We start from the raw sequence: 22,788 nt of genomic DNA on the forward strand, positions 1-22,788 counted from the left end.
GAGATTTTATAAAAACTTGGTAATAGGTTAATTGAATCACTTACTAGATTTTGATGGTCTTGTACCATTTGCCATCACTGTACCACACTCTAAATAATGACAGCATCAACTGTAAATATCTCAAATATTTTGAATGGGGTACATAAGAAGTACTAATTTACTACATACTCTGCAGAATATTGAAGTTCTTTACAGGGCTAAGAGTAGTGTGTTTTGTATCTGCTAAACAGGATATGTTCTAGCAAAGCATTTGAAAGCAAGAAGCAAAAATGCCTGTATTATTTCTTAAAGGTACTAATATCATTAAAAAGTCAGTCACTGGCCACTGCTCTGTACAGAGGAGAAAAAAGTGTTAGTAAGGAAAACGTTATAAAAATATATAAGGAAAGGAATTTGTTACGAAATACATTACTCACTTTGCTGTACTGACAGGTTTGGGATCAAAATTTCCTTCTGGATCCACTGAAGTCTGCTTTTCCAAAGTTGATCTAATTCGTGTATCTAAATAATCAGGAGGCAAAGCACCAGCTATAGCACTTAGACAAGGCAAGGCCATTCGAAAGAGCTCTGGATCGTACTTCTGCAGGAGAGATAGGAACTGGTTGGAAAACCCAACAGAAAAACATGCAAAATGTTAGTGAAAACCAATCAGCCATATGTACAAATATTAGAAGATGCAAAGAGACAGTAAAGCACATTTTAAAACTAAGCACAGAGCAAAAATATTGCGGTATGACCTGTATTTTTCTTGTTATCAACCCAATACATTTTCAAGACTGTTCCAATTACTGTAAGAGTATGCTGACAGCTGTATAAGCATATACAATACATGTAGGAGCATGTAAAGATTTCTTCAGGCTGTTAAGGCCTACATAGAAAGAATCAAAGGTTGATTACCTAGTCAGAGAAGTACAGTAATCTACAAAATACTGTCTTTAACTACAGAAGTCATAATAGTTTATCCGTCTTTTGCCCTAAACTTCTTAAAGTTTAAATCATGCCAGTCAAAGAAAACTGTGTTTTACTGTTGCAAAGCCAGTTCACTATCTTTCAGAATTGTCCTGTTAAGAGGTGAACTAGCGCATTTTGTCTTCTAAATAATTAGCTCTAGAGATAATGGTACTTGATACATAAAAACACATGGTGCAATTACATATGAAGAATTTATCCTATCCTTAGCTAACTTGCCATGAAAAACATTCAAGGTCAATTGTTACACACTAAGTTAAGTGTGTAAATTAAGTTATTTAAAAAAAGGGGGGGGGGGGAGGGGAGCAAAGAGAAAGTAGCAGCAGATCATAGGAGGTCCAGGTTCTCATTAAAAGCTCTCAAACTACATTCTTAGTGCCCCTGGGAAAAATAATCACTTCAGATTCCCCACTTGTATAACATGCATACTGATGTACTTTTAAAAGAGTTTAACACATTTACTGTTGAACACTGATGTGCAAGAGTTCCATGCTATTATAATTATTTAATAAATTGAAGAAATATTTCTCTTGCTTCACCGAAAGACACAGATAAGCTACATGACTTTCTAAATTTGAATGACAAATTTATTATTTTTGTGTTAACAAAATGCTGAAAAGCAATTTTAAGTTCCACTGAAGATTCTTGCTGATAAAATTATACTTTACAGCAAGAAGAATGCCTGAAACTTTGAATCTTTAACTTCCTTTAGTTTTGTTACAATGTTCTTTAGTGCTTAATGCACAAGCAAAAGAAGTGAGATCACAGGGTGAACTACTTCCACTAACACATCTGGAAGCAATGAAAACGCCAAACCTGTAAATATCTCAGTACAAAACAAAACAATGGAGAACACTGTAGCTTAGCAGCTTTACACAATGCTCTCATTGGACTAATAATCATTTACAAAATGATACAAATCCTATTACAGCGGGCCACCAATACTGACAGAAATACATCGTCTTCATTTATTTGTAAAATACTAAGACAAATTAAAAATGGTTCATCGTGACCTCAGGCCCTACTGACACTGTTTCTACCTGTGACAGCAGTGAGACAGACTAAGAAGTCATTAAAACCAAATACAAATAAGGCTTAAAAGCCATCCTAGAGTAGTGAAGAGACAATGTTTACTTTCGTATTATAAAAAGAATGCATAGAGAAACGATCACCTAAATTTGTTGACTAGAACTGGAATGGACATTCAGTGGGATGCACTGAAAAATATTGCTACATTCTCATAGTGAGAACTTGATTTTTGAGCCAAGTTCAAAGAGAACAAGTTCAAAAAGTATCTATCCAGAAAGGCATTTCTAATATCAGAAACGTAACATTACTTCGAAAAAAACATTAGTAAGTGCAAAAATCCTAAGATCACACCTTGGAAGAGTACTACAGGAAAATGTTTATTTATGCAATGGTTGGATCATAGTTTTTAACTTAGGCAAAGACTGGCAAAATAACAAAATACAAGTGTCAGTTTGAAAATAGATAATTTAGATTTATAGTGCATACACCAGTAATTTGATTAGCATATACAGACATTTTGTAAAAATAATGCTATTATATGTCAGTAAAAAGTATTATAAAAAGTTTAGGAGAGCAAAGTAGAATAAAGCTGAATAGAGAACACTGACTTGTTAGTGCAGCAAGCAATCATTACCAGTGGAAAGGTATATGGCTATATCAAAACAAAAATCTCACATTTTATTAATTTGGAGAAAATCCCAAATCCCTCATGATTCAGGACTCAATTTTTTTTTTTTTTTTATTAGAATGTTACTTCATTGGAAACATTCTTTGTCATACATCCTGTATTATGTGAAAGAATTGCTGATAAAGGCATTTTCTGTTCTTGGCATTGCAAATTATCATTGTAATGCTTTTATAGAAAGCCCATAGTGAAACATGAATTCTAATCATTACCTTATGAGACAAGGAATCAAATATTCCCCAGAAAAGTTTCTCAGTTAAATGTAATTCTTCTTCTGCTGCAATTCCATAGCTTCCCATTCCTGAAGGTAGACAATAATACTTCCAGCACTGTTCATAGTGATTTGTCAGAAGCTAGGTGTTAAAAAAAAAAAAAAAAAAAAAGTGAAAGTGTGTAAAACATTGATATTTAATAATATAACACACTGGGTAGCATCTGCTTAAACAGTTAAATAAATATTATTATACTTATTTCTTATTAAATATTATACTTATGCCCACCAATACTGTTTATTTCTTTACTTCTAACAGATCTTAAAAAGAGTCTTTTTTTCTTCTTTATCTTTTTGTGGGAGTGGTAGAGCTGTGCTGAAGAAGCATAAAGACTGTTATCTCCAGCTAGCTAGATTATTGTGAACTGAGTTTTATGCTGAATGCATGTACACAAAATACACCATTTACCTTGAGAGGCATTTTACAGTACTCATTGAGTAGTGGTACATCAAAAACTAGCCTTCTCAACAGCTGTTGTAGCATAGAGGGACGTAAGTGGCTGTAATTAAAAAAAAAAAAAAAAAAAAAAAAGTAAAGAAAATGAAAAAGGAAGTTCTTGTTAGTAAAAATTCATACAGTCCAGTGAAAATTAAATACAAATTTAAATTATTTTCCACATTGGTATTCAAATGATTCATGAAAACTATTTTGAGAAACATATGGTGTGCACACAACGAAAAACAAAATGAATAGTTAATACCTTCAGGTGTATAAAAAATCATGAAAAAACAAATATTAGACTCTCTAAATAAGTTTGAAGAACCTGACTCTATGTCATCTATCTAATGATATAACACAAAGATAAGCAAATTTTGGACTCTGTTATGCAATTAGACAACAGGTATGATTGTCCCATATAACATCTGAGGAAAGGGTGTTTTTTGTTGCTATTGGGTTTTGTTTGTTTCTTTGTTCAATTTTAAGGATTCTTCAGGGTGGTTTAGATATATAGAGGAGACAATCTAAGCAAAATAAACAGAATATTGCCCTAAAAGAATGGTTTTTGATATGAAACTACAAAGCAGCAAAACACTCGTGACTGAAACTGGTCTTGTAAATACATTATGATAACTATTATTAGAAATAAATCTGTACATCTCTACTACTTCAAGGCTCAGTTCATCTTTAGGATCAGTTTTCAGATTTGGAGAATGATGAGTAGTTTATGTTTTGGTTTAAGTGTTTCTTCGTTGGCTTCTTTTTTTATTTTCATTTTTTCCTTTTTTTTTAAAACAAAGAACAAGGTTTCTCAAGCCACAAGAAAAAATACAAACATGTCAACACCTTAAATCCCCAACACATACACTGTCAAACTCACCTAAACATTTTGGTAATAACTAGAATTTTGTTTTTACAAATAACCAGAATTCATTTTGTATCATTGCAATGCTCATAGCAATGCACCAGCTTGTAGAATGCAGGATAAGTAACAGAAAAATCAGAACTATTTTCTCTTAGGAAAAGAAATCCTGTCATACAGTCAGGTCATTTATTTCATGCAGGAATAAAACTCTCTTCATTCTACATTATACACAATGAAGAAAATTATTAAAATACATATTCTTATTTCCATACACACACAAAAGAAATCAATTTGAACATATGCATCATACATACTGGCAAATAGCAAGCAGGCATTCTTCAATAGTGTCTCGTTGTGCTTTTGTAAGGGAACGTCCTTTGGATAACCTATATATTGTGTGAAGCATGGAGTCAACCAAAGAGGCATGATGCTCTGTTCCAGAAAAGAGGGGAGCACATCTTTTGAGTAATGGAAACACAGCTGAACAAATATATCTATTTAGTGCGAGAGCTGCCTCTGTGGTACTTAGAGAAACCTGTATGAAGTAGTAATTGATTGTTAGTATCATATAGAATAAAAGTTACTAAATATGAAATTATAAAACATAATAATGACATATTCCTGAGGTCCCTTTAGTGGCTGGGTACTAATATAGTATTCACAGTATATACATGAGGACAAAAGCCCTTTTTTTTTTTTTTTTTTAAACTTGAGAAAATTAAGTCATCCCACTTATCCCATTAAAAACTGATTTCTTGCCCCACTGCTCTTTAAACCAATAAAAGCAAAAAAGAAAACAGGCAGCTTATTTCTTTAAACAGGTTATGAAAAATCACAAAGCATTAGGTAGCATTTTTCATCTCACTCAATTTTTCCTACCTGCACATACATGAATTTTCAATGCAATTGGAAAGCACGCATGAAATAAAAGCCTATTACAGAATATCCCATGTACTTACAGTAATTAAGGTAAGCCTGCATTTAAAGTACACTACATCATTGCTTTCTGTGGTACTGAATGCTTACAATTAAAACTTAAACTCAAGAAATGAATAAAAATATACTGAACTATTACTGCTTGGGATTACAGTGAGCAAATTTTTTAAAGATTTTTTAACTTGAAGTTCCATTTATTACACTAATTGAGCCATTAAAGCACCTAATCTGCATAGCAAAATACTTACTGTATCCAGAGAGGCAGAAGCTCTTAAATCTGGTAAAAATCCAACTTCCAATAGGTGAAGGAGGAAGGTTTGGTCCTTAATACCATATACACGGTCCAAGAAGAGTACCATTGGTGCTTTATGATCAGGACAGAAATTTGCAGACATATCTGGCTCATTTACTGTGCCATCTACACAAATATATAATGACTTTTAATAGAAAATCACTGAATAAGCAAGAAACAAGAAGACAATGAAAGACACTATAATTACATTTATTGACTAAAATCAAATGTCTGAAATCATATTCTTGGTTCAGTTTTCTTGCACGCTGAAAAAGAATTCAAGGTAGTTATTAAAAAACATATTGCAATTGATTAATCTTCCTGTCATAAATGCAAACTTAAGAATGAATGGTTAAAGTATTCTACGTGTTTCATTACTATTACAGAGAATATTTGTAAGGTAAAATTAAAGAAACATATTATTACAAACATTAATATATATAGTAACTGTGAAGTTTCAGAAGGTTAATAATTTTCATTTCTGTATCATGTAAACTAGACTAGAAAGAATATGCAATACAAGCAAAGACACCAGTAACAGATGCTAAATGATAAACCATCTGTAAAGGGGAATGACTGTAAGGAGGAATAGATAATCCTTGTGAAAAAGAAAGGACAACAGAAGGAGGGGAAGGAGGATAACATTACTTTGGAGTAGAACAAAATGATAAATTGGTAGCTTATAGCCAGTGGAACATGCAGCAACTAACAGGAAAGATGTAGATCATATACCATAAAAACCTCTTCCTCTGTTGCATTTATACTTTACATAAAATTACAGTTTGTAGGGTTATCTTGGAAGTTATGTTTGGAAATAAATCCACCCTGCATAACTACAAGACCACTTCTAGGAAAGAATCAACAGTCACACAACAAGCAAGAATACATGATCAATACCCTTTTTCATCTTGATTTTGTAGTATTTTTAAGTTTCAGAGTGATGAAAGTACAAAGGGAATGAGGTCAAGCTTATGTGTTATACCTAAAGAGATAGTGTCTCTATAGCAACTGCATGAGACAAAATACTGGGATAGATGGGCCACTGCAGTGTTCCAGTAAGGTATTTCTTATGTTTTTACGTTCTCTGCTCCACAGAACCAAGTATCTCTTCTATAGGTCTAATTGATCCATACCTACTTAAAATCTAAAGAACATTTCACACCTGAAAGTTATGTGTTAACAGCTTTTTACAAAACGTGAACTTATATACTAAAAGTAATGAAGTTACCTTTGTTAACTGTTGACAGCTTTAGCGGTATACTTATAATCCCAACCAAATCTTCAGTTGGCACTAGAGATCGGAGGATCGACCTGATTCGAATAGCTTCACCTTTTCCACTTTGAATAAGCTGTTAGAAAAAGTGCACCAATTAAGAAAGTTAATACTGAGTGAAATCAGAAAAAAAAATAATAACAAAAAAAAAAATACTGATATTAGCATGTTTTTTGGAAACACTATAGTGTTTCCAAAACACTACAAAAAAAAATCATAGAAATCCAATCTATCACAGCACTATAAAGGAATGCTGATTTTAAGCTTATCCTACTTTTTCATCATTCCTAATTTTGGTATCATAAATGGATAATTTATTGATGCTATAAATTCCTAATAAAACAAACAAACAAACAGCTACATGGCTAAGCTTTCCAAGGATCAATCAGACGAAGTGCTGAAAGCAAAAATTTCTGAAAGACTCAAGTTACTTACAGAATATTCAGTGATAGCTTTTCAGCTTGCCTTTTTATACTATGAACAAATGCAAACCTGTCAGATGTATCTACACATTTTCCTATTATTTTTATGCAGTAAAAATCACAAAAGGAATTAACAATAATGGGGTGACCAACTTGTTTTACCTTCTAGCAGAACTTACATATTCACAATCTGTCTCTCTGAAAACCTCTTCCAGTAATTTTCTTAACATGAAACTAGCAATATACAGCTAGATACAATTTACAGGTAGTAAAGCTAATAGCTTTGGTAATTTTAAGTATGGAGGTTACAAGTCAAATCTCTTGCTTTTTGTTGTACTGAGACACATAAATATGGCACTTTGATCTGGATGTGTGCTACTAAAGCATTTTAAATAGTGGCAAGTAAAAGTCACTTTAACACCAAGTTTTATATGTGGCTATTTTACAGGCATTACACATTCAAAAGTGTTATTTCACTTATTTTTCTATGTATTCATGTAGTGTTAATACCATATTTCAACAGTACACAAGAATGAAGCTCTGCATCACACTGTTATGAAAATTACTTTTGTGGCTTTCTAGAGGACAGTAAAGGGCCAGCTTCAGAAATTTTATTGGCAGTGTAAATGTGTACCACTAGTAGTTCATTTTGGCTTTAATCATACAAAAATCCCAAATCTTACATAAATAACAGAACACTAGGAATCAAAAGTCAGTGATTCTTTATGAACAGTTGGCAGGGAACACAACTGTATAGATACAGTGAAAAATGTAATAAAGCATACCTCCTGATAGTAGAAAGCCTTTGAATAGAGACTATTTTAGTTAGACACATACAGTTCTGTTTACAAATCTCCCACATTTTCTGAACAAGTGACAGAATGAACTTACATGCATTTCTGGTGCACAGCGTCCAAGTAAATCTATGAGAGCTGAGTAAAATGACATGATTGCATTGCCCATGTGCACAATCTCCTCCTCTTCCTCCTCCTCATCACTAAAAGACAATCAGTAATACCAGTGATTATTTTTGCTAATCCAAGTTTATAGCTCCTCTCTGGAGCTAGATCCATGATCCAGAGACTATAAATCAGATACAACCATTTCCTCTAGCTACAGACTACAATTTTTTTTTTTAATCCTTAGAGTTAGGAAACAATTGAACAGTAATAACTACTTCATATCACCCTTCTGTCTTCCTCTTTCACTTTACCATTATCTTAGCTTCATTCTGTAACAGACTTCTTATTTGCTTTGTCCTTCAGGCTTCTTCTCTTCCATAACTCTTATTCTACATTATCGTATTTCACAAATTCCACATGACAACTGTTTGAGGGTGTGAATCTCTAATGTTCTGGGTTTGTATAATGACTTACCCAATAGGGTCTATTATCTATATAGCTCTGGTGAGATTAAACCAGCTATTAAATCATCATTTTCCAAACATGCATTCACGTTTACTTACCCTTCTCTCTTATATCCTTGTGAGGGAAGGTCACGAGAAGGATTCTCTGAGATTCTGATAGCTTCTTGCATAGCTGCCAGTAAACCATTTCCTCCTTCTCCTCTAAGGTCTGGTCCAAAGCACTCTGGTCGTCGAATAAGGAGCTTGACAACAACACTTGCATTTTCTTCAACACTTTCACCTGAAGACCAAAATAAAGTCGTAGCATAATACATATTTTCTCCTGAAAGGTATCCTTTAGTCAGAAGGAGACTATTTTCCTCTGAATTTTACAAAATATAAAATAAATCTTCAATCTTATTTCTAAAAGCAAAAATCTATCATTTTGGCAGCATGAGAAGTGCTTTACCAAAGGATACCTAGGTTTAAAAGTGACACTATAGACATGCCTTGCCAAAGTTTTACTACACTCAGTCTAGAAGTTTCACTTCAGAAGGTTAATTTACTTTTTGTGCCAAAGACTACTTCCTCCTAGAGTTAAATATTGTGATAGGTTCTTTTGCACAAAATGGACTAGAAAGTAACCCAAACATATAATACCGACAAGTGAGAATGCCACTGAAAGTGGCAGTTTTCTATTCCTGGGCAACCTGTACAAATGATGATGAGACAGTTTTTGATGGACTCCATTTACAGACAGGTATATTTTGAATAAATTCATTCATGGCTTTAGGAAATATCTTGTAAGCAGCGCTCCTGACACACAGACAGAGAAATGTACTTCTTACTGAAGTTCATGATACCACACACATTGAATAAAATTCACTTTAGCTTCTTGTATAAAGGGTGACTGCAGGCAATAATCCAGCAATTGGACAGGTGAAGGGAAGGTGTGGGGGGGTGTTGACCCCAGCCAACAACCACCCAACCTCTTGTTCACTCCCATCCCCTGCAGGAGAGGGAGAAGCCAGAAGGAAGGTGAGACAACTCATGGGTTGAGATAACAACAGTTTAGCAGAAAAGCAAAAGCTGTGCATGCAAGCAAAGCAAAAAGATGAATTTATTCACCACTTCACATAGGCAGTGAAGCGTGGCATAAAATATTTAGCCAGTTCCTGGAAAGCAGGGCCCCAGAACACGTAATGGTTGTATGGAAAGACAAACACAATGACCATGAACATCTCCCTTGTCCTAATCCTTTCCCTGAGCTTTTATTGCTGAGCACAATGTCATATGATATGGAATATCTGTTTGGGTCAGCTCTCATGGCTATGTGTCCACTGCTAACTTCTAGCCCAGCCTGAACGTACTTGCTGGGGGCGAGGAAGGGGACAGAGTGGGAAAAAATCGAGAAAGCCGTCACACTGTGCAAATACTGTTCAGCAATAGCCAGAACATGTGTAATTTATCAACAGTGTTTCAGCACTTTACGGACTCCTATGAAGAAAGTTAAATCCATTCCAGCCAGACCTAACACAGGACAAGAATTATTTGATTTTAAGTGGGCCAGCTAAAACAAAAAAATGTTGCTTAACATTCTGGCCTTGGTACTTCATCAGTGGAACACTCATTTTAGAGTTGAATCTTCTCAGTATAACTAAAGAATAACTCATATTTTAGATTAAATCTATCTAGGGGTAAAATCTCCATTCTACTGCATCCTTACATGTTGGTTAAATACTCTTCTTGTTGTTTAAAGCCTGAAATTGAATACTTCATCTTCTCTATACGCAAAAAACACATTAAAATAAGCTTTGTGTGGAAAAACGTATGTATAGTTCAAAAGGGAAGAAAGTAGGTTATCTGTTATATAAATTCAGGAAAGGCACATAGGTTGTGACCCAGTGAAAAAAAATATGCTCAGCTCATGGTTGAATGCAAACATTTAGAAAATTCACAGTGCGCACCTTATAAAAATAATCTGTGGGATGAGATGAGATTAATGGGACATATAGGAAGAAAACACAGGAAAGGAAAGAGTTCAGTCACTGAACTTGGGATGTCAGTAGCTTTATCCCACAGATCATCAGTATCAGTATTTTACTTACAAGCTACAATAATATCCCAGCACATAAACTTTAGTATCCAGTTTATACTGAATTAAATTTTGTATCCTAAACACACACTAAAAAATGGGATTAGAAACTGCGTTTTTTAGCTATGAATAACAGGGCCATCAGGAAGTCAAAGCCTTTGATATGGTCCCTCACCACATTCTTCTCTCTAAATTGGAGAGGTATGGATTTGAAGAGAGGTATGGACTGTTAGGTGGATAAAGAGTTGGTTGGCTGGTTGCAGCCAAAGGGTTATGGTCAATGGTTCTATGTTTGGGTGGAGGCCAATCACAAGTGGTGTCCCTTAGGGGTCGGTCTTGGGTCTGGTGCTCTTCAACATCTTTATCAACGACATAGATGACAGAATCCTCAGCAAGTTTGCAGATGACACCAAGATGAGCAGTACAGTCGATACAATAGAGAGAAGGGGCACCACCCAGAGGGACCTGGACAGACTGGAGAAGTGGGCCAATGAGAACCTAATGAGGTTCAACAAGGCCAAGTGCAAGGTGTTGCACTTGGGCTGAGGCAATCCCAGGTATTTATATAGACTGGGAGAATAAGAACTTGAGAGTGGCCCTGCAGAGAAGGACTTGGGGGTCCTGATGGAAGAGAAGCTGGATGTGAGCCAGCAGTCCATGCTTGCAGCCCGGAAAGCCAGCTATGTCCTGGGTTGCATTAAAATAAGGGTGGCCAGCAGGGAGAGGGAGGTGATTGTCCCCCTCTGCTCTGCTCTTGTAAGACTCCACCTGGAATACTGCATGTAGGCCTGGGGCCACCAGCACAAGAAGGATGTGGAGCTCTTCAAACGGGTCCAGAGGAGGGCCACTATGGTGATCAGAGGGCTGAGTACCCCTGCTATGAAGAAAGGTTGAGGGAACTGGGCTTGTTTAGCTTGGAGAAGAGAAGGCTCCGGGGAGACCTCATTGCAGCCTTCCAGTACTTAAAGGGAGTGTATAAACAGGAGGGGGAATGCCTGTTTACATGTGTTGGTAGTGATAGGACAAGAGGGAATGGTTTTAAACTAATGCAGGGGAGATTTAGGTAGATATTAGGTAGATATTAGGAGAAAGTTTTTCATTCAGAGGGTGGTGAGGCACTGAACAGGTTGCCCAAAGAGGTGTGGATGCCCCATCCATGGAGGCATTCAAGGCCAGGCTGGATGTGGCTCTGGGCAGCCTGCTCTAGTGGTTGGCAACCTTGCCCAGAGCAGGGGGGTTGAAACTAGATGATCTTTAAGGTACTTTTCAACCCAGGCCATTCTATGATTCTATGAAGTCAGAGTCAAAGGAAGGTAACAATAGATGAGATAACTGGGATAGGGAGGTTTTGGAAGAAGCAGCTAAGCACTTCAAATATTTCAGTTTTGTATTTTCACAGGTATGATCTTGAACAAACACAACTCCTGACTTTGCACAGATTTTGTTTTTTACTAGATGCTTTAGAACCTGATACCTCAGAAAACTACATAAGCCAGTGCTCTATTGGAAAATTGCCTTATATATGCAAAATAGCTTAATTAAAAAAATGCAAATAAAAATGCAAAATAGCTTAATTAAAAACCTCTAATTCTCCCGGTGGCTTAGTGGCCAAGAAAGTTCTAAAATCAGAGCCAACTGGTTATGTTTTCAGATATATCACGGTCTGACCTAAAATACTGCAATTTACTCTATACACAGTTTACTTATTGATAGAATTCCTAACTTCATTTGCTACCTTAATAAGATACTCAAATCAATAATAAAAATTGCAAAAGGAATAACGAAAAAGTAACTATAACTTTGAAGATTCAAAAAAAAATAAAATTAATAAACAGCATATAATAATTACCTGTTGTTTGCAATGAGAATGGTATGCGTTATCCTCTCTTCATCCATTAACACATTCTTATGTACAGGAAAGTAATTTTAAGAAACCCTTTTTATAGAATGCCAAGAAATTATACTTACTGTTAACAAAAACTGCAAATCTTAAGAATGACAGGTAACGTTCACCCTCTATTGGATTCCATCCAATGTCTGGATATCCTTTAGCTAGCAATACTGGACAACTCTGCAGGCCACAACCAGCCAAATAAGTAACAACCTACAATATAAAAGCAATTATTTATTCATGTATGTGGAAATAAATTTCTAAAAATACTGCCGATGCATGATTTTTTTTTAAATAACATGGTTTTAATATGCGGTGTTTCATCTGAGAAACTACCAACATAGCTCAATATTGCATCAGTCAGTTTCTAGTTCTTGCTTTTGATAATGACAAAAAAGCCAAACACTCTTTATTTCTGAAACTACCAAACTATATCATGACACAGCAACAGAACAACATGAAAAAGGTTTAATCTGGAAAGTAAAAAGTAAAATAAAATACTAAGGAATTAAATATTCAGATCTTTTTTACACTTTTTAAACAACAGTTAAAAATACTAACAACTTCAAAATCACATAAATAGCTATGTATGAATAATTTGCTACAACAGCAAAGTAAATGTTGCATCGGAAGCTTACCTACTGTAAATCCAATTCTAATACATATGCAAATAATTAAAATTTTCAGGAGATTGCTCAATATCAGTGAACAGTTAAGTGTCTGGAGAACCATAAAGATTAAAATTTTTGGTAATACACAAATACCCAATATAGCATTTCTTATCAAGAAGAATATCTTTAAGCATGACAAATCACTGAGAAATTACAAATGTCATTAATTATAGTAAGCTGAATTTCTGAAACATGAATGAAACACTTTCTCAACCATTTAAAAGGAAATTTTCAGGTAACTGCACAGATGAGATCTTTGTTTTTATTTAAAATACATAAAGATAACATTTGAGCATGATTTTAGTCCTCAAATAGGTTTTGAAATAGGTAATTCACTGATTTGCCTAATATTACTTTCCTTGAAAATATGACAGTCAATGCTGGTGCTCCAGTCACTAACGGTGTATCCTGGGGTCAATACTGTTAATATTTCATTAACAACAGAATGGAGGGCACCTTTAGCAAGTTTGCAAATGATAAAAAAACTGGGAATTGTTCTCAATGTTATCTTTATCAAATTAGCATATTCCTGTGCTCTCACACCCTTTCTATTCATATTCCTGTCCCGATCTTCTCTGAACTATCCCCATCATATGTCCATTTATTTCCATTTTCTAACCTTTGCCTTTCCCAATGTATATGCTGAATACAAACACCACCACAACCATTCTTCACCCACTTCTACCCTCATCTACCCCCATACTCCACAAAGGCTTTACCTCTGCCAAACTATCATATTAAACTCTGCCTTCTGGCTTCTGTTTCTCACTGCTGTGTTAGAACATATCCCTTCCCTTCCCTGCATTCCTTTTCTTCTGACTTTGTATCCACCTTCCATCTACTGTTTTGTTCTCCTTCCCAGGTATACAGAGAACTTTATGCCATTTTTTGTATCTTTTTACCCGCTATTCCTACTTCATCCCTCTTCTCCTTAAATTTCCCTTTATTCCTAACCACTGTGAACGGTTAGGAATAAATCTAGATCCTGGATTCAATTTACTGCTGCAGCTAAACCAAATATCCTATTCCAACTTCCTTTCTTCATGTATCTAACCTACTATTTTACTTCTGTTTTCCCCATCAATCTCTGATTTATTTAAGCCATAAGACTTCACCTTCTCCTCTTACTTCACCTGAATTTGCTCTTCCCCAGACAATGTTTCCTGACATGTCTTTCTCCTGTTTCATGCCTTTTTTATTGTTATTCTTTCTAGCTGATAATAATAGTGAAAGGATACAGAAGACAGAAAAACACCTTCTTGTTCTCTCTTGTTGTGATTCCCACCAAGTATAAAGCCAAAGCAGGGTACAGAGCCAAAGCAAGGAAAATACTGCTCAGTAAACCTCATCCTAAGACAGCACATTCCTAGAGCAACTATTTCTTAAAAGATCATATTCAAAAATTACTGTGATCAGACTTGCCCTTTTCCCTTCTACTACAAGTACACTGTTGAATAAGTAGGTTAGAGTGATCACTTACTTTATCCAGATCTGGCTCTTCCAGTGCTAGTGCAAGCTCATTGTTGTCCATTACGGAGGCTGCTGCAACATCTAGTGGTGTTGAACCTCTCATTGAAGGAAATGCTGCAGAAGAATGTTAATGTACAAAAATTAAATTCAGTTTGCAGTAATCACAGTCATGCAGCAGATGGCAGCAATCACAATAGAATCTAAACATATTAACAGTATGTTGTAAGGCTGTTCTTCAATGAAGAACATGGTTAACTTTCAAATAATGTTAAAATAAATACTGAAATTCTTTTCTGTCTTGGCATCCATATCCACAAACATGAAGAACTATGCTTCTTTTAAATGCAGATAAAGAAATCAGTATTAACAACATAGAGAACTAGAAAAAAATATATACAACTATTTATCTAGCAGAGCAACATTCCAGCTACATAACTCTAAGAAATTGTACAACCATACCAATTCAAGACTTATAATATGCCTATATTCAGCTAAAATATAAATTTTCAAACTTCAGCATTGCCTGTTTTCATTCTTTCATTCTTATTCCATTTTCTGTGTTTTATATGGGCAAATGTAGGGATGGAAATAGCAATCATGCTATAGCTAAAAACAAAAAAATAACTAAAAATAAAATAAATATATATAACTAAAAATAAATATAAAAATAACTAAAAATAGCTAAAACACTGTGAAATCACAAGCTATCTTGTCTTGATATACCTTATTGTTAAAGGCCATCTACCTAGCCAAGAGAAATTTTCTTGAGCTACAAAATCTAGCACATCCACATTTTAAAATCAAACACCTATTCCAAAGGAAAAATATGAAATTCACATCAGTGGACCAAGATTTAGAGGGAAGGGAAACAACAACAAAAAATAAAAAGTAACTTGTATGGATGCCCAGATGAAACTGACCCTTGCCAGAGGGTTAAATTAATATTAGATTTCCAATTGCAATTATATTGGATGGAAAAAAATGTCAAACAGCATGGATTTCATCCTAAATCTTTCAAGATATTTTAAAAAACATATTAAACTACTCTGTTTCAAATATAATTAACAGACATATAAAGATGAAAGAAAAATGTGAAAATGTAAGAGAGGCTTCAGCACACAGTTCAACTTGCTATACAAATTAGATGGCAGACTAGCACATTCCCTTCTTTGTCTTGGTTTTAACTGTTACAGCTATATGACATACCCAGCCCAACGCTGCTGTTTTCCAGTAAGTAACTAAGATGCTCAAACATGGCTTTTTGGTTTTGACGACTAATTCGACAGAAGTAGCACAGGAATCGACAACAGCTTGCCACCATCTTAGGAAAAGCGATCTGCTGAAGAAGAAAGTTGACAAACCAGTGAAATATGTTAATTACCAATCTGTTCCAGTTCTTCTTCCTGCATCCCTAATAAGGAAAGTATAGTGAAGTTACCAAGGTGACAAGCAGTTGATGGTTGCTCTTGTTCTAATTTAAGAAAGGACCTGCATTTCTTTTTAACTTTTGCGTTCATTAGGCCATTGGGTTTAGAATGTTGAAAAATCATTTTACAGGGGACTCTAGGGGACATAATGAAGAAAAACTGAGAGCTATTTCTCAACTCTCAAACAAAGCAATCTGCAGACTTGCAAATGTGGTTATACATAAACAACATTATGGTAACAAGCTCAACCAAAAAATATTAGGTCACAGCAGAATAAGAACCTTAGTTTATCCAAACATATTCATTACAATGAGAATACACGGTCTTTTAAAAAAGGTTTCTACAAGACTTCTACATTTCTCAATGCATACGCCTAATAACATACATTAATATTTTATTTTTGCTGTGCAATTTTTTTTAAAGACATTTTCCTTGCTGTGCATTACACGCAAAGGATTTCTCTTCTGAAAATAAAATAATTTAATCTGTAGCATACCCAAATGAACATTTCACAAACTGCAATTAGTCATAACATCTTCTGACATGAAAAACTTATGCCAGTATCACATTTTACTGAAAGGAGATGAAAGAACAAGATCAAAAATCTTGGGAGAGACTTTTGATGTTTCTTTTAAGGTTATCCTACCAGATGTATTACATTTACCATTATATGGCACTTAAAGTGTCAAGCACCATTGCAAATCTGCATCCTAAGGATGCACAGAAAATTAGGCAGAAAATTAATGACCACCCAGGAGAATTCTTTTTGAAATAATCTGACCAGCACTCATCAGGCAAAAATAGAAATGTATTATATATACATATATACACACACACACTCTGTAATATTCTATAAAATTCTAGAATGTAATATAAAATATAAAATTCTAGAATGTAATATTCTATAAGATTCTATAAAATTCTATAAAATTCTATATTCTGTGAGATTCAATGTGATATTCAAGCACTTTAATCAAAATACCATGTTTTTTCTTCCTCTGACATCCTACCTCCTTCACTTAATACCTTGTAACTACAAATAATATTACTTATATTACTTTTACAAAGTATAATAAATATTGCCTCCTTTACAGAACAACTCTAATTCATTCTAATGCAGCCTTTTCAACTGAGACAACAGTTTTGTGGGGAAAAAATGATTATATTAATTAAAAGTTATATGATAATGTATTATCTATTCAAGACATCAGGTGCATTTCCTAACTTCCATAGACTTGAGTTGATTAACCATAGTTTGATACAGTTTTTTTTTGTTTTGTTTTGTTTTTTGTGCAGCTAACTTTTAAATTTTAGTCATGAAGGTGCTACTATGTAAAAGAAGCAATAGACATGATTTCTGTTTTTAAATGTATGACAGAAGAAAATGAATGAAAAACATTCGTTCATTCCTGAAAACATTCAGCAAAGCTTCCACTCCCATAATTTAAAGGGGTTTTAAACTAAGCAGAATGTGTGACATAACCTTGTTTACAAAATTACAGTAAGAGCCACAATGTCAAAAAATTGTCATTTTAGAAATTCTTTATTATTAACAGGTATTGATACAAAAATGGAATTTGAAATTTTCCAAATCAGTAAGAAGTAATTTTGAAGTAAAATGTTTTCATTTTGAGAGTCAAAAAGGGCATTGCTCTTTGAAAGATAATTAACAACAGAGTTGTGAGAAACTCAACTGAGAGCACAAAGAGCAATGTCTTAATGTCTGATGCCACCACTATTCCTTAACTGTACATAAGCAAGTCATTGGACAAAAGCCTGCAGAATTTCAATTGAGTATATAAAACCAGAACTGACCAAGGCATGCACACTGTTTCTGGCCCTACTCCTTTCTTCTTAAGGACACCTTACCTGGGACAGTAAAAGATCCCCAGCATACAGAGGCATGTACCTATTCCAGTTTAATGACTACCTGTTCCTAAGTGAACAACCTTTCAAGTGAGACTTCTATACACGCTTAGAAGATAAGCATGCCAGCAGGAGATCAACAGACAGCATATGGCAATCATTTTAAAAAGCAGCGTTCTCCCTGCGAGGGTCGTATGGAAGATATTTCACATTTGGAACTCAGAAACAACACTTCTCTGCCTGTACAGTTCCTTGTCCAATGGTTTGCTCTGTGAATTCTCCCCATCGCAATATCTAAAATCTGTGTTAATGGTGTGCAAAACTCCATTAATAAGCCTTGCTGTGTTATTCCATAATATGACTATAACCCTCCATTTCCATTAAAAAAAAAAAAAAAAGGGTTCTGAATGGTGGGTATCTACAAGTTTCCACTCTTAAGGAGAAAATGAGGCACCGTGAGACTGGAATAGATGAAATTCTAAACACACCCTATTTCATATTCATATTTCTTGATACGATTTCTACTCCTGTGCCAAGCCCAGTTCAATAAGTGAAGTTTTGGATTCCCCAAACAGTTTATAGAGATAGGGATATAAAATAGGATATTTTGGGTGGCCAGACTCATTAAATGATACCAGGTTAACAACTAATTTTCTAGGTCTACATTCCTCATGAAAAGTATCATGGTAACTTCTATGATGTATTTTTGTATTATAAAAATTCTCTGTGATAACATTCTTTAGTAGAAACAGAAGGAACAGTGGTTTATTTTTTGGTTGTTTGTTTGTTTGGTTGGTTTTATCACTTCGGAATTTATGTACAAACTGTAGCGAAAACAGAAGGTTGTGACACCTACACACAAGTATTTATCAGGTTATAAATAATTGTATGCCTGGCCGTACAAAAAAAAAAAAGAAAAAAAAAAAAGGTAAGCAGTATTTGGAGAAGAGGAGACCCCTGTTTTGGGGAGGGTGGCATTAGCATTAAAACATCAGGCATAAGGAAGGAGAAGATAAGCCCAATTCATTTCTAACTTTCCTTGGGTAGCTGGAGGAATGTTCAGTTATGCTTCTCAAAATATTTATGCCATTCTACCTTTAAAATAACATACAGGTATTCAAACATAACACTAAGAAAAGACAAAACACGATTTTGCAGGAAAATTACAGCTCAAGTATTTGAATTTAAGCATTCAAAATAAAGTTGCTCTAAGTTAATTTATTATACAGTTTATTGTTAACAACTCTTTATCTAAGATGAAGAGGACTATTTTCATAGCAGAGCTAAGCCTCTCATATACGCACATAACATATATACTTAATTTAAAACTTAAAAAAAACACAAACTTTTAAGGAACAATTCAAAGACAAAATACCTATTACCTCTCTCTCACTTTTTAAAAATTAAGTCCTAGAATGACAGTCCCTCTACTACTGTAAGAACTGTTCAATTTTTAACATTAATCAATATTTTGAACTGTACAAGCAAAATCTTACATATAAGGAGATTTATCTATTTATCTTAGCTTTCTCTAACATATTTTTTACACTTTCCCAAAGGTACAAGATGCAAAACTAATAAAATTCACTGTAATAAAATTACAGTGAAATTACCTGAGACTTATCTCCTCCAAGCACATTCACCATCACATCCATAACTGTCTCATGCATGCCCAAGACTCTCATTAAGTTAGGATGCTGATAAAACACCTTGTTGTTCATTATATCCCTGAAGTGGGAGAAAAGGCAACATTTTCAAGAAATACTATTTTCATCTATTAGAGATTTCAGACATATGCATTCATTGTCACAATATGATTTTAAATTCTCAGATTTCAGTGTAACACAAAAACATCTGACAAATAAATGCTTCACATTTAAACATGCTGTCATTCCTCTAATTGTCATGAATTCTATGTAACAAGAACCTAAACACTTCAATTATTTCAAAATGACATTTTTCTTCATTTTTAAATTGCTCTTACCATCTGTTCTCTTTAAAGAAAAAAAACATACCTTGTTAAGATCTAAGTGTAAAAGAATATATTCAATTACTTTGTAAGTAGAGAATGGGGATCAATAAATCTAAATCTAATTTCATCTCTGCAGAAACACCACAATTAATTTTATCAGTTCATAAAGTAGAAGATACTAAAGCGACTTAATTTTAAAGGATATTAAATGTTTTTCATTGATATTTCCAAAAATTAGAACTATCTAGAAGAGTATTAAACATGGCATAATGTTCTCTTAAATAACAGGAATATTTTATAATTTTCACTCTGCCCACCTTTCAACATATTCTGGAACCTCTATATTGGTTTCACAATCCAGAACACAGTTTATGTGTTTTCTTAGGGGATACAAGGATTTCTAAAATTTCTAAAATTTACCCTTTATCCCTCCTAGAATTCTCACCAATTTCACTAACTCAGCATTGAGAACAAATTATTCAACACTGTCCCATACTAATTAATAAACTGTTTTTACAAATTGCTCAACTTGCTGAAGAGACTCTTGTTTGTGATTTTTACAGCAAAGTAGCAAGGTTCCTTACAACCACTGTAAAGGAAAGAAACTGTTCAATGTTCTTGATGAAGGACAAATTGTACTGGGTCACAAAACAAACATAGGTAATCTTACAACTAGGTACTTTCTCTCTTTTAAATATATCATTTAAAATTATTATTATTATTATTATTTTTTACTTCCAAAATTAATTGGCCTAATCCTGCAATTACAATTACTCACAAGGAGTAATAAAACATTCAGGCATGTACAAAACTACTGGCATTTAACAAAGGTAATCTCATAACATAATCTGGTATCAACAGGGATTACACAAAGTCAATGTCTTATAATTCTAACATTATAAAGAATAATATAAGCAGTCTTGTACAAATACTTTAAGTTATCATTGATATCACATAATAAATACTAACCAGCTTGAAATCTTTCAGATCACGACAACGCTTTGCTGGTTCTACCTAGCTACTCGTACAAACTTGTCACTTCGAAAGACAGCAGCAAGTCTATTCACATATGCATGCAACATTAATGTCAGCTTTAAATTTGGGAAGGGTGTGGTATTGACAGCAATACAGATGTAAATCATCTATGCTAAAACATGTATATTTACAAAGCTTCAGCAAAACATCTGAAAAATACTCATTAGGCTTCAGTGTTGTAAAAATAATACTGTTTTTTTAGGTAAAAATACACCTTGAAGAAAAAAGGAAGAAAAAAAAAAAAAAAAGACACATAATACTCATAGAGAGATCAATTGGAGCCATACTGGAAATTTCCACCAAAAATTGAAATATTTAATACACATCTGCATTTCAGTACTGTACTAATTTTCATTTAGGATCTTAAGTAGAAGGATTTACTAATATAACAGAAAGAATTACTCAAAAATAAAATGATGTTAATTCCATACCCTAATCCATTAATCATTAGCAATTCCTCCTCTTTTCCCATTCTGACACTGAGAAGTGAGCGAATCTGGCCCAGTGCAGCAAGCAGATTAATTGTATCCTTCACAGAGGCAGCACTAATGGTGTATGCTTTCCTCAGAGCTTGAAGTAGCTCACCAATGCTGTCATATTGCCTACGAAGGAGGGTATACATAATCCGAACTAATTCTGGATCTTGAATCTGATCTTCCTGAGACCAGCGTACCATAGTCTGGGATATGAGTTCCTTCAGTGTAGCTAAAAGAATAAAATACAGAAAATGTTACTAGACTTTACAACCACAAAAAAAAGTCAAAAACATGTATTACAGTAAAATAGCAGACAACAAGGCAAAAGAAAACAGTTGTAAGAAAGCAAAAGAACATTAGCAGACAGAACGTAATTTTCAACTGGAAAAATAATTCTTGGATCTTTCAAGGTAAGTGTGATGTTCCTGAGAGATGGAAAACAATAAATTTCTACTTATTGTTCAAGTAAATTCAATTCAGCATTGTTAGCAATGAAAACTTCTTGGCTCAGTAGGACCCTGAGAATTATCCTTGTGAGTGAAATACTAAATTTAACGTTTTAATTTGCCCTTCATTTCTACATTAAAATTTATAAAATAGAAGTAATTGAAGAGCTTTTTCTAATGCAAAAACCTTTTCATCAGGAATGACTTTAATGTAATTTTAAAATGTCAAAGAAACATCATATTTTTGATGAATATAAATTTAAGTTTGGAATACAGAAATTAATCTTTAAGTTTTCAGTTTATTGAAGAGTTTATCTAGTTTATTGAGAGTTTATCAGCTGGCAAGTATGATTCCAACTATACCAGAAATATTTACGAATGTGGGCTGAGCTTGCTAATTAGTTTTGCCAGAGGGGATTAAAAAGTCTGTTCTAAACTTAAAAAACTACCAGAAAGGAGGATGAGATAGTTTCCTTCTCTTTTAATAATCAAATATCCAATTCAGGGACAAGACAGGTTGACTTTAGCAGCTTTTGCTATTTGTTCATTCAATGAATGTTTAGCTACTTTGTTGTTCAAACAAGGATTCTCTATTATCTTCAAAGAGGATGATGTCCTACCTGGGAACATCTCAAAACTGTGCGATGTGGCATACACACTAAGGAACCGGAGAAGCAAACTGATTTAAAATAGGGAATTTAATCTGTGTTACCCATCTATTTTGGAAAAGTCACTACCACTTGGTAATACATTCTCTAAAAAATTGTATTGTTTGGAAGTACACAATGCATATTGCTTGGAGCAGTTCTGTGTTGTACATGTCACATATTCAATGACTGTTTAAACAAATTTTCTAAGCCCTGAGTTCAAGAACTTTACCTAAAAACTAAACAAATATCCCAGTCATTGTTCT

General features: G+C 34.0%; 1 protein-coding gene across 8 annotated transcripts in view; it reads right to left on the reverse strand.

Moving 5' to 3' along the window:
• Positions 1 to 22,788, reverse strand: part of RYR3 (ryanodine receptor 3) — a 218,861-nt gene that overhangs the window by 76,072 nt on the left and 120,001 nt on the right. For 4 of the 8 annotated variants that reach the window (XM_032189404.1, XM_032189402.1, XM_032189405.1 and 1 more), the window contains 13 exons: positions 21,385 to 21,658; positions 19,560 to 19,674; positions 15,860 to 15,992; positions 14,664 to 14,767; positions 12,590 to 12,725; positions 8,647 to 8,827; positions 8,073 to 8,178; positions 6,715 to 6,835; positions 5,443 to 5,612; positions 4,573 to 4,793; positions 3,364 to 3,454; positions 2,896 to 3,036; positions 417 to 598 (listed from right to left, as the gene is read on the reverse strand). In XM_032189404.1, the coding sequence (XP_032045295.1) occupies positions 417 to 598; positions 2,896 to 3,036; positions 3,364 to 3,454; positions 4,573 to 4,793; positions 5,443 to 5,612; positions 6,715 to 6,835; positions 8,073 to 8,178; positions 8,647 to 8,827; positions 12,590 to 12,725; positions 14,664 to 14,767; positions 15,860 to 15,992; positions 19,560 to 19,674; positions 21,385 to 21,658 (1,975 nt within the window). The remainder of the gene's footprint in view (positions 1 to 416; positions 599 to 2,895; positions 3,037 to 3,363; positions 3,455 to 4,572; positions 4,794 to 5,442; positions 5,613 to 6,714; positions 6,836 to 8,072; positions 8,179 to 8,646; positions 8,828 to 12,589; positions 12,726 to 14,663; positions 14,768 to 15,859; positions 15,993 to 19,559; positions 19,675 to 21,384; positions 21,659 to 22,788) is intronic. The other 4 variants (XM_032189406.1, XM_032189401.1, XM_032189403.1 and 1 more) reach the window with 3 other exon arrangements.

The sequence above is a fragment of the Aythya fuligula genome, chromosome 5 (assembly GCF_009819795.1).
Source record: "Aythya fuligula isolate bAytFul2 chromosome 5, bAytFul2.pri, whole genome shotgun sequence".
Lineage (NCBI taxonomy): Eukaryota > Metazoa > Chordata > Aves > Anseriformes > Anatidae > Aythya > Aythya fuligula.